The sequence below is a fragment of the Nilaparvata lugens genome, chromosome 7 (assembly GCF_014356525.2).
Source record: "Nilaparvata lugens isolate BPH chromosome 7, ASM1435652v1, whole genome shotgun sequence".
NCBI classification, from domain to species: Eukaryota; Metazoa; Arthropoda; class Insecta; order Hemiptera; family Delphacidae; genus Nilaparvata; species Nilaparvata lugens.
This window is the reverse complement of record NC_052510.1, coordinates 25074499-25087952: the sequence shown is the minus strand read 5'-3', so window position 1 is coordinate 25087952 and position 13454 is coordinate 25074499. Positions and strand designations below refer to the sequence as shown.

Genomic DNA, 13454 nt, shown 5'->3' with positions numbered 1-13454 from the left:
AGGAAACTACTAAATCAATTTGCTACAAATTGAATAAATTAAGAGGAAAAAAAAAGAGAAAACTAAAAGCAAGAAATCTTAGTAGTGAATAAATCTCACTCACACAAAACATTCACACACACACACACACACACACCCACACAATCACACTTACACTCACACCTCTAAAGAACATAGAGTAAAACCGCCTAGTTAAGCCCTCCCTCCCTGATCCACGCCACGACAGCCGCACTGAACCGGCGTTGACTGTCAAGCAGCCTAATATGAGCTGGCAGTGAATTCCATAATCTAATCGCACTAACATGGAATGACTTATTATATAGCTCAGTTCTGTGAATTGGAACGGACAATGAGCAAGCTCCATGACGCGTCCCACCCCTGCCAACATCACCCATGAAGCGAAACCCTGCTGCCAAGTAATTGGGAGACCGAGATTTCAAGAGTTTGAAGAGGAACATGAGTGCATGGAGACTCCTGTATTCGTGCAGTCTTAAAAGTTTGAGCTGTCCAAAGTATTGAGTAATATGTTCGTCACGTCGTAAACCAAAGATGAAGCGCACACAGTAATTCTGAGCGCGCTGCAATCTCTGAGTAAGTTGAACAGTCATGTCCATAGTCACTAAGTCACAGTAGAAAAAAAAGGGGAATATCAATGTTTTAACTAACATGATTTTAGTAGGAAAAGGTAAAAGGTGTCCAATCCTTTTCAAAGAGTTAATCCCAGCTACAACTTTGTTACTGGTCGAGTTTACATGGTCTGTCCAGTCGAGAGTATTTGTAAAAGTCAAACCAAGATTCTTCACCCTGGTGCTGTAGTCAAGTTGAACATTGTTTATTCTTATGCGGGGTAAGTCATTAAGGCTTAGTCTAGTCAAGAGTCTTGAGTGACCTACAACCATGACCTGCGATTTGCTCTCATTAATTTTTAAACCATTATTCTCCGTCCAGGTGATCACACGGGCAAGGTCATGGTTCATGTCACTCACAGCTGTCGCCGCATCACCAAGCTTGAAATGCTTATACAGCTGCAAGTCGTCAGCATACAAGTGATGCTCTGTAGTATTTAGTACATGAGTCAAGTTGTCAATGTATGCACTGAATAGCAGAGGACCCAAGATTGAACCCTGAGGGACACCTCGTCCCACTGGTCGCCAGCGCGAAGAGGAACCCCCAAGTCTCACACACTGACGTCTATTCTGCAAGTAGGACCGCACCCATGCCACCGTCGAACGAGAGAAACCCATACCCTCCAGTCTGTACAATAGGATGGGATGGAACACACAGTCAAAGGCCTTGCTGAAATCAACAAGGACAATGAGTGTGAGCTCCCTGCCATCCATTGCTCTGCGAACGTCATCAGCCACCTTGAGAAGAGCAGAGTTGGTGCTGTGACCAGACCTGAATCCTGACTGGAAGTCGCTAATAAGCCCCCTACTGCAAATAAATTCACTCATCTGTTTGTGGACAATCATCTCTAGTACTTTGGAGAGCACAGATAGTAAGCTGATGGGTCTGTAGTCTGAAAGGGAGGACGGGTTGGGAGTTTTGTTTAAGGGTATGACTATAGATGACTTCCAATTTTCAGGAAAAACGGAAGTCATGAGAGATGTATTTATGATGTGGGTGATGAAGGGAAGTATCAGGGGAAGCATAATTTTTATGAATTTCAATGGTAGATCATCAGCCCCAATAGCATTGCTCTTTATTTTCAGTATAGCGGCCAAAACGTCACTTGCTGAGACACATGAAAAGTAGAATGGCTCTCCAGTTACTTGAGCTGGCAAAGAGTTGATGTAGTCATGGGCACGATCCAAGCCAACAGGTATGTCAGTAAAAAAGTTGTTGAGATCGTCCAGTGAGTGAGACACAACAGGCCCGCTCCCCTCTCCACCAACTCCAACAGACCTCAGTCTACGCCACTTACAAGCAGATGAACCAGCAGAGGAGATCAGATTTTGGAAATATCTGGATTTGGCGTTTCTGATGGTCTGCTTGCACAAATTTCTCATTCGCTTGTAGCTATTGAAATCCACAGAGCTCTTTGTGCGTCGTGCAACTCTACTACACCGATCGCGCTCGGCCATCATCCGACGTATTTCTCTTGAAATCCATGGAGCAGGATCCCTTGTCACTCTGCGCTGCACAAGTGGAATATACTTATTGAATAAATAGGATACACCATTATGCAACTCATTCACCATGTAATTAACATCATTAGTTGCGTAAATGGTTTGCCAGTTCAATGTCATCCCCTCATTGAATAACTCATGGTAGTTGATGTTTTTGTAATCTCTGTATTCAATGATTTTTGGCTTCTGTTTGGGACTTTTTAAGCCATATACAAGGTAAACCATATCATGAGCAGACAGTGCAGGGAAAGGGATCTGCCCATGGCCAACAGCCGACCGCTCATCACATACAGCAATCAGGTCCAAGAGCGTATCAGACGTAGCGGTATGATGAGTCGCCTGGAGGGGGAGCAGGGTCATGCCACCAGTATAAAACATAGTCGTGAGTTGAGTCTTGTCATAGGTGTCACGTCCTAGTAAGTCAGTGTTAAAGTCTCCCATTACAGCTATATGGCTGTACGGCAGCATGAGACGCAACAGGGTATCTCCAAAGTCACTCATGAATCCTATATGAGGTGGTCGATAACATACTCCAATCAGCATTTTAACATTATGAGATTTAATTTCAAGAAACATGTATTCGGGTCTATTTGGAATCGATGAATCGGATGAATACTTATGACTCGGCAGCAAGGCGCGCTTAACAAACGCAGCAACACCTCCACCGTTTTTATGTAAGCGATCGTTACGAAGGAGTACATACCCATCAAGTTCCACAAGCCTATTTGAAACGTCAGGTTTCAGCCAAGACTCCGATACCAAGACAACGTCACAATCCTGGCCTCCGAATACATGCCTGAATTCGTCGATGTGACAGAGGAGGGATTGTGCATTCACATGAGCAATCTTCAGTCGGCCGGGAAATGGAGTGACCGCCCGCCTAAGCAGCTCGCCGGTGCTCAGTGCGGCAGCATCGTTATACTGCTGTGTCATTCAAGTTGTAGAATAGATTGGGCATTAATGACGCAGAGAATAAGAAGAAAAAGGCAAAAACTAGGCAGCTTAAAATTAAAAGATTCAAGTTTAAAAAATACAAACATACCACATTCACACCAACACATATACAACAAAACAACATTATAATATTGAAAGAGTAATACAAAACTGGAATGCATGCAATGATTTGAGATTGAGAATACTCAATGATCTTACTCGTAACTGGCCAGTGAAATTCGGCTCCATAACTATTATGAATGGAAGAGAAGGGGAAAAAACAGTTGTCTGACTCAATATTAGAAGAAAGGAAGTTTCTCAGCTATATAAATGCTCAATTTACTACCATTTCTAATTGAATGAGATTTATCACAACAGAAAATTATTAGTGGATTGGTAGCAGCCATTAATATGAAGAACAAAAGTTTTGAGGGAAGATGCAGTAAAACAAAATAATCATAATGATAAAAATACAGGAAAAATAATGTTGGAATAGAGAGAAAAGTGTTAGGACAGATTAAGTGATGTTACTTTATGAATTATAAAACTATTCTGAAATAGTGTAGTTGATTAGAAAAATATAGAACAAACTGTAATGATGAACTGCATGCTGAGGAAAAATAATGAGCGGTTAATCGTTTTGATTATGACACAGAAAAGAACGAGAGCATGATTTTAAAAAATTAGAGGAAATAACGATATTGTTATCATGTACTCTTGCTGTGAAGATAAACCCTATATATCAGGAAAAAATAGAACAGAGAACAGAGGGAGCAGATAAGAAAGACGTAACCAAGATAACGGGATTACGATAGACAACTAGATGACAATCTATAGATGCTACTCTTCATTCACACACAGAGATAATTATGCAATGTAGACATCAAAATTATTTATGAATTTGACTGAATGGCAATGTTTTGTTGAAGGAGATGTAAGACTGACTCAGATTTTATCCATCCAGCCAATTAAAGAAGAATGGTAATTTAAAAGTTAAAAATTAATTATCTTCAATCAGTCAAATTGAAATCCTAAAATGAACTGAATTTACTGTGGTAATCGACTGGAAAAGCAATAACTCTTGAATATAATTATTAACTGCAATAATAATGGAACTATTAATTAACTGAAATGATTAACAATATATGCAAATAAATAATATGTATAAGATAGAAAACTGTTCTTTTAAATGATTTTCCTTGAATTCTTAGTTAATAGTCCAAGGTGACATGCTTATCTGAATAGATACAATCAGTGCTCACGACTCACTGGAATGAATTCTGTCACCCTCGCGCCACATCACTCTGCCGTCGATCGTCCACGCATTCCTGATGCCCACTCTAGCTGCCACCTCACAGCGATGAGTGGATCAGATGGAGAAGTACTGTATTAGTTTTACTTCACTATCAGTAATAATAGTTTTACCTCATTATTTGTGATAATAATGTATACGTCAATAATTGGAAGTAGAAAGCAATGCCTAAGTCTTTTTACAATACAGGGTCTTTCTAAATGAGGGACCGATTTTCAAAAATTGGTATTTATTAAAGTAAAAATTCAAAATGGACCACCTTTATACCAATCAAAAGGAAAAGTTTCGAAGTTTTTTTTAATACCTTGCAAGTGTTCAATGTGGCCTCCAGCTGCTGCACGGCAAACATCTACGCGGTAGCGAGAAAGCGTATCTGGTGTTATTGAGTACACGGCACTTGTAAGGTACTAAAAAAATCTTTGAAACTTTCTCTTTCCATTGGTATAAAGGTTGTCCATTTTGCATTTTTACTTAAATAAATACCAATTTTTGAAAATGGGTCCATCATTTAGAAAGACCCTGTACATTATTCCAATAATAAAATTCTATTCTTGTACATTCATATTTGAATATTTTTCTATTGTCATTGGGAATTCTACAAAGAATTCCATCATAGTGCTCCATAAAATAAAACTCATCTCCAGCAATACTTACCATTTATCCCCTCCAGTATACAGTATATAAAATTATTCCCAATCTGTCTCTGTCTCTCTTTTTCTTTATCGAACCTCAACCAAACTTGAGGATGTGATATTCCAGAATAATAGAACAGCACTTATTCACTAACTATACTGTAGATCACAGTCCTGTTATGTTCCATTTTCAGTATTATGCTCAATTCCATGTTCATAATTGAATTTAGATTTTATTTGAATAATATTGGAAACAAAATTAATCCTCTCCTGGACGAAAACAAAGATTGAAATCAATGACAAGTTTTAACGTCTCCTATATAGTTACTAGTAGTTCTGGAAACAGTAGACTTTGCGCAGTTATAAACTGCAGTCTCCTCTAATAATGTCCATCAGAGTAAACTCTGTTCTGTCCTGTCATGTCCGCGAGATATCGGTATATAAACGACTAATGGCTGTTTGGGTTGTTGTTTCGACAATGCTAATAATTTGATGTAAACAGCTATGCTACTATCATCAAAGCTACAACAGCTGTTTTTTAATACTTTCCTTGCCCTACTACCATGGGTAAGGAAAGTATTGCTTTCCAAAAAAAATTAAGGTACCCCAATTTAAAGTTTTCTATACGTTTCAAGGTCCCCTGAGTCCAAAAACATGATTTTTGGGTATTGGTCTGTGTGTGTGTATGTGTGTGTGTGTGTATGTGTGTGTGTGTGTGTGTGTGTATGTGTGTGTGTGTGTATGTGTGTGTGTGTGTATGTCTGTGAACACGATAACTCCATTCCTAATTAACCGATCGACTTGAAATTTTAAACTTAAGGTCCCTATACCATGAGGACCCGACAATAAGAAATTCAATGAAATTCAATTCAAGATGGCGGAAAAAATGGCGGATAATTACTAAAAAACCATGTTTTTCACGTTTTTCTCGAAAATGGCTCTAACGATTTTCTTCAAATTTATATCATGGATAGCTATTTATAAGCCCTATCAACTAGCATAAGTCTCTTTTCTGGGAAAATTTCAGGAGCTCCGTAATATTCTTGAGAAAAATGGCGGAAAATGACTAAAAAACCATGTTTTTCACGGTTTTCTCGAAAACGGCTCCAACGATTTTCTTCAAATTTATACCATGGATAGCTACTTTTAAGCCCTATTAACTGGCATAAGTTTCATTTCTGGGAAAATTTCAGGAGCTCCGTAATATTCTTGAGAAAAATGGCGGATAATGACTAAAAATCCATGTTTTTCACCGTTTTCTCGAAAACTGCTCTAACGATTTACTTCAAATTCATACCATGGATAGATATTATAAGCACTATCAACTGGCATGAGTCTCATTTCTGGGAAAATTCCATGAGCTCCGTAATATTCTTGAGAAAAATGGCGGATAATGACCAAAAACCAGGTTTTTCACGGTTTTCTCGAAAACGGCTCTAACGATTTTCTTCAAATTCAAGCCATGGGTAGCTATTCATAAGTCCTATCAAATGACATGAGTTTTTTCCTTGGAAAATTGCAGGAGCTCCGTAATATTCTTGAGAAAAATGGCGGATGATTACTAAAAAATCATGTTTTTCACGATTTTTTCAAAATAACTTGACCGATTTTTTTCAAATTCATACTTTGTATAGTTATTTATCAGCTCTATTAACTGGCATGAGTCTCCTTTCTGGGAAACTAATGGGGGGTCCACCCCATCCTTGAGAAATGGACTTTGTAACCTCCTTCTCGTGCATGAGGTAGGTAGGTAGAGCAGTTCATAAAAAGAACACATAGTACAGAGATATTTCATCTGTAGAACAGCTGTTTTGACGACTTTAAAAAAATGACGACTAAAAAAATCATTGAATTTCACAATTCACACAAAGGAAAAAGTACTCTGAAAACAATTATATATACACATATACAAAAGTCTGATCGTAGTTTCGAATATGAGCAAGGAAAGTTGTGTGAGTGTACCACACCAGATTTTTACTTTCCTTGCCCTATTACCATAGGTAAGGAAAGTATTGCTTTCCAAAAAATATTAAGGTACCCTGATTTCAAGTTTTCTATACGTTTCAAGTCCCCCTGAGTCCAAAAACATGATTTTTGGGTGTTGGTCTGTGTGTGTGTATGTGTGTGTGTATGTGTGTGTGTGTGTGTGTGTGTGTGTGTGTGTGTTTGTGTGCGTGTGTGTATGTGTGTATGTCTGTGAACACGATAACTCCATTCCTAATCAACCGATCGACTTGAAATTTTAAACTTAAGGTCCTTATACCATGAGGATCCGACAATAAGAAATTCAATAAAATTCAATTCAAGATGGCGGAAAAAATGGCGGATAATTACTAAAAAACCATGTTTTTCACGGTTTTCTCGAAAACGGCTCTAACGATTTTCTTCAAATTTATGCCATGGATAGCTATTTATAAGCCCCATCAACTGGCATGAGTCTCATTTCTGAGAAAATTTCAGGAGCTCTGTAATATTCTTGAGAAAAATGGCGGATAATGACAAAAAAACCATGTTTTTCACGGTTTTCTCGAAAACGGCTCTAACGATTTTCTTCAAATTTGTATCATAGATAGCTATCTATAAGCCCTATCAACTGGCATGAGTCTCATTCCTGGGAAAATTTCAGGAGCTCCGTAATATCATTGAGAAAAATGGCGAATAATGACTGAAAACCATTTTTTTCTCGATTTTCTCAAAAACGGCTCTAACGTTTTTTTTTTCAAATTCATACCCTGTATAATTATTTATCAGATCTATTAACTGGCATGAGTCTTTTTCCTGGGAAACTATTGGGGGGTCCACCCTATCCTTGAGAAATGGACTTTGTAACCTCCATCTCGTGCATGAGGTAGGTAGGTAGGTAGAGCAGTTTATAAAAAGTACACAGTCATAGTCAAGATATTTCATCTGTAGAGCAGCTGTTTTGACGACTTTAAAAAAAAAATCATCTAATTTCACAATTTACACGAAGGAAAAAGTACTCTGAAAACAATAATTATATATACACATATACAGTAGTCTGATCGTAGTTGCAAATAATATGTTGCCGCCAATAATATATTGTCATGATGTTATTCCCCTAAATTATTCTCGTTTGAGAATGAGGCTTACAGTTCAATGAGCAAGGAAAGTTGTGTGAGTGTACCACACCAGATTTTTCACTAAGTTACATTGAGATATCAATTGCGTGCCTCACTGCATGCAATTAATAATCCAAACAACAGCAGTTTTTTCACCAAGTTACATTGAGATATTGAATTGCATGCAATTTATAATCCACTCGACAGCTGATTCATGATGTCTAAAGTCTGATTTTCACGGTAATATTGGCGTTCAAAGGAGACTCCTTTTCCTTTTGTATTAGTCTTAAAATGCGAAATTTCAAAAAATCTTATGTATACGTCGACGCAAAATTCAAAAAGGAACATATCCGTCAAATTTCATGAAAATCTATTGTTGCGTTTCGCTGTAAATGCGGAACATAGGGTGAAAGCACCAGTAGCCGACCATGCACCAGTAACCGACCAATCAAAAAAATAAACATGATAATTAAAACAATCCCTTAGCTATCAGCTGCGACTCAATCATCAATGTATTGTATAGGGCTTTGGAAAAGTGGGGAAAATTTTTCTGCACTATCTCAAGTGAAATTCTTATTAGGAGGGAAATTTTTTGTTTGGTAACACTGACAATATGGCTGATTTCTGATCTATGCAACTACATGTGCTGAAGGTAAGTTACTTTTCATTTATAGTATATCCAAGACAATTTTAATATTTTCTATATTGTTAACTGATGTTTGTCTTCCTAGAAGTGTTATGAATACAGTGCATATGTTATTTTGTTTGAAATTGATAATTGAACTGTAAAATCATGGTGGTCGCTTAATGGTTCATGATTTGTTCAAGATGTCCAATGTGCGACCAGCTGGTCAGATTCTAGGTTGGGTCTCTAAATCAAGATTCTCTGTTCAATAGAATGATTTTATTGTTAGGCACATGTGACTCTCTTTTTCCTATCTCTATTACATCTCCTTCCAATAAACGACCACTGGTCGTTTACTGGGTTAAACTGCTGGTCGGAAATTGGTATACAGTAAATTGACTTCTTGTTTCAGATGCCGAAAAATTATTCAAAAGAAGATTTGATTAGAGCTGTAGACGAAGTGAGAAATGGAGCTGGATTACGTGAGACAGAGAGAAAATACAACATCCCCCATTCTACATTCATGGACAAATTGAAAGAAAAAACCTCAGTGGATTGTAGAAAAGGTCCATCAAAGGTCCAACAGTTCTAACTTCTGAAGTGAGTAGCCTCAAAATATGAAATTAATATTCGGCTTGGCCGAATACTAATAAAGTATTGTTCCTAATTTGTGTCTGTCAGTTAATACTGTTTATCACAAAAACCGAGTTCCAATAGGCCTAATTATATTAGAGAATTGGGTTAAACCCTTTTTTTTATTTCTGTTGCAATTAAAAGCCTTAAAAGCAATTAAAAGACATCCACTATATACAAGACTATATGCTAGGCTATGTTCAAGCCTAGTTGAGGGCAATTTCTACCCGAATTTAGCTTACTTTGTGTTCTCAATAGACTTTTTTATTCAACACTGTACTGATCTACTGCTGTCAGAAAATATGATTACTGTGTTTTGAATGTAGGACTACCGGTATTCAACTTCTGTCTCAACATGATGTCTCATGATTTCTCTTTAGCATATTCTATTGAATTACAAATTGATCATATTTTAAAAAAAGATTGGTTTAACCATTATATATATTTTTTGCAGGAAGAACTACTTGTATCCTGGGTGAAGGCAATGGCAAAAAAAGGGATACCAGTGGAGCCTAGACAACTAGTTGCTGCTGTGCAAGAAGTAATAAGAAGAGATGGGCGACCCAATCCATTCACTGATGGAAGACCTGGAAAAAAGTGGCTGGATCTTTTTCTTAAGCGACATCCAGGTATCTCTCTACAAAAACCTGAAGCTCTTGGAGTAGCAAGAGCCCTGGTTACTGAGAGGGCAATCCGACAATGGCATCAGAACTTAGAAAAGTATGTACAAGAAGAAACAGGAAATACTGATTTACTGAATGATCCTTCTAGAATCATCAATGGTGATGAATCTGGATTTCAAAGCAACCCAGTTACATCTATAGTATTAGGTCCTAATGGTTTCAAAGATCTTCATCAGATCCTAGGTAGGGAGAAGGAATGCATCACAGTGATGGTAACATTTACTGCTAGTGGTGTTATGGCTCCTTCTATACAAGAACAACCACAGCCATGTTCAAGTACTTCATCTGTGCTGTGTACACCAACAGTTGCAGGCACCAACACTAGACCTAGTAAGACTGGTGTGAGCCTGCATTTGATGAATGTGTCACTTGGCCGACACAATCACCAGTGAAAAAAGAAGGAAGATGTAGGAGAAAAATCAAACTTCCAGATGCAGTTTGTGCTGGAGCTTGAGTAGAATACTGGAAGCAGAAGGAAGAAGAAAAAATACAGAAAGAACAAAAAAGAACTGAAAGACTTGAAAAGAAAAAAGAAAGAGAAGAAATGACAGAAGGCAGGTAGAAATGAAAGGGGAAGTTGAAAAAAAGAGGAAGAAACATGACCAAGAAGAATTTTCATCTGAAGAAGATGAAGATATGATGGAAGTAGACCTTATGAACGACTCCATGGATGATCTGGAACTGAATGATCTTATACAACCAAGAACTCCAACTCTAAATCAGGATGAATTATTGAAAGAGCCTCAAGAAGGAAACTTTGCCTTAATCAGCTTCCCAACTGAAATTGCCGTGAAAAAAGCTCATTACATTGGTCAAATTTTGAAATTTACAGAAAATGGAGAAATTGAAGTTTCTTGCTTGAGAAAAAGTCAAAAGTGTAATAATAAATTCATATTTTCCAATGTCCAGGACAAAACCATTGTTGAGAAAAATCAAATTATATTCATTTTAGATCCAATTGTAGTGACTGGCACGAAACGGCAACAAGCTTCAGTGACCTTTGAAATAGATATAAAAAACTATTATGTTCGTTAGCATCTTGATTGATTCAAAATTGCAATAAGTTCCAGCTCTGAATTGTATCATAATTATGTATCTATATTCATATCAGACTACTTGATTTTCCTATTATATTTTACTATAATAAAATTTATATAAGACCATGCAATGTATTTTTACTTTCCTGATTTCTCACTTGGTCGGATATTGGTGCACTGCTGGTTGGATATTGGAGCAAGTGGTCGGAAATTGGTGATTTTGCAGATTTTCAAGAAAAAAATTAAAAGTTTACTTTAAACAACTTATTAAGCTCAAGTAAAGTATCATATGCATGAATAACATGACAAAGATTAAATTGAAGGTGAGTAGAAGATTCTAAAGTTAACCAATAATTCACCAGATTTTTTAAAAGTTGGAAAAGTCTTAATTGGTCGGTAATTGGTGCAATCACCCTATAAACATTAATATAAACTAAAATATGAACATAAAAAGAAATGCAAAACCGTTCACTTGAATCTTAGACCTCACTTCGCACGGTCAATAACGCCGCCTGTGGTATAAAAAGAAATGCTATCTATCTAGCACTTATGCATGTATGATTACTACTTGAATATCCGTTAGAAGGTTCTTTCTTCTCCAGGATACACGTGCAATTTTTCACAGCCCACATGGATAACAATCCATACAAGTGACCAGTTCAGCTGCATACCCTGCTATTACTTCATTCAACTCATTTAACACCGACTTATATCGAAATTCAGTAAGATTAATACGAGTCGATTCAAGTGAAGGTTCTCCCCTGTCCACCTCTTGCAAGGGCCACAGTCAGCTTATCGTCCCTTGAGAAAGACCTATGGAGGGCAACCGCCCTTTCCCCGGAATACATACATGAATTTGACACATACTAATCGACTCGCCATCACTGACAACAGGTTTCTATTATTTGGGATGAGGTCTGACATATATACTTTTTGTATGCGGCTGAATTCGACTAAACAATATTTCCCTTTTGTAGGGGCAATGATAATAATCATTTTTCCACGTCCTGTGATGAAATTCATACACGTGAGATCGTGACAGACCTCATTTAACTCCAATGTCGGTGATAGGATCTGTCCTATTACTGCTGACATCAAGGGTCACAAAGCACAGTCAAACTCACGCCTCTTCTCACATCACTCCTTCTTTATCTATGTTCCCTTCCCCACCCTTCACTCACCGTCCTGCAAAATGAAATCCACTACTCATCCCCTCACCATCATCCCCCAAAATCCTGTCTGCTTTGTGTATGATTGAAGATGGCCATCCTGTCTAAACGACAGTTTTGCTATACACCTTTATCTGCAATTGAAATACGCTATTTATTTACCTTTTATTAAATGTTCCCCCTTTTTTCCAGTTTGCATTGCATCACGCTTGTGACTGTTCACCACTACCCTTCACATCATGAGTGTTCTTCAAGTACTTAGCTTTTGAGATATTGTTAAGGTGTGAAATCAAATCTTGAATAGATGTACTTCTTCCTTCATTTTTCATGTCATGATCATTGATAATACCCGTTATTTTTATAATGTGCCTTGGTCACAAGTATTATGTATCGACTTTAGAAGTGTATGCTACCAGCTCTAAGTTTCTGTTGAGGATAATCGAATGAATTCAAAAAGCGAAAATGTTTGGAAACATTGACAATATGTTGTATTATGTTTCTATTACCTATAAGTTTCTCTAACAACTGCTATGTTCCTATTATTCATATGACAATACGATTGGCTAAACACAAACGACGACTGCAGTTTGATTTTTTAGCAGAAGCTTCTGCTTTGTTCACAGCTACTCTGCCAATGCAAACATTTTAACAGAAAATATATGTTCATATGCTGTCATACGTATAATCTTTCAACTTTAGAAGTGTATGCTACCAGTTTCTGTTGAGTTAAATCGAATCAAAAAAAGAAAATGTTTGGAAACATTGACAATATGCTGTACTATGTTTCTATTACCTAGAAGTTTCTATAACAGTAGATGTTATACTGCTGTCATCCAAAGTTTATAACAACACGCAAATTGAATCCATCGATTTCACTCTTGTGAGTTATCAATGACAATTAAAGAAGAGTCCGGCCACAAAAGCAGAATTGACTGATCATATACAGCTAGAAGATTCATAGTTGAGCTTTATGAGCCTATTAATATTGACGTTGACATCTTCAGGTCCTGCTCTGCTATCACATGGACATACATTGGATGTCGTGAGGGTTAATTCGTGTTTTATTCCGATGCCAGTTGCACATAAATTTTTATCGTCACGAATGGTGGGTATCTGCTGAGTGTCCAAAAAGACATAAGAGGTTGAGCGCTTAATAGATCTTTGTTTTTGTAATGTGTTTTCTTTCTATTTAATGGCGACGACCTTTTATTGTCTCTGTTA

General features: G+C 37.3%; 1 protein-coding gene across 1 annotated transcript; it reads right to left on the bottom strand.

Annotated features, from left to right (window-relative positions):
- Positions 1-1478: 1478 nt before the first annotated feature.
- LOC120352335 lies at positions 1479-2388 on the bottom strand. The gene is made up of 2 exons (XM_039432385.1): positions 1904-2388; positions 1479-1860 (listed from the first exon to the last, which is right to left on the bottom strand). The coding sequence occupies exons 1-2, from the start codon at positions 2352-2354 to the stop codon at positions 1769-1771; spliced, it is 543 nt and encodes a 180-aa protein (XP_039288319.1). The 5' UTR covers positions 2355-2388; the 3' UTR covers positions 1479-1768.
- Positions 2389-13454: the final 11066 nt, after the last annotated feature.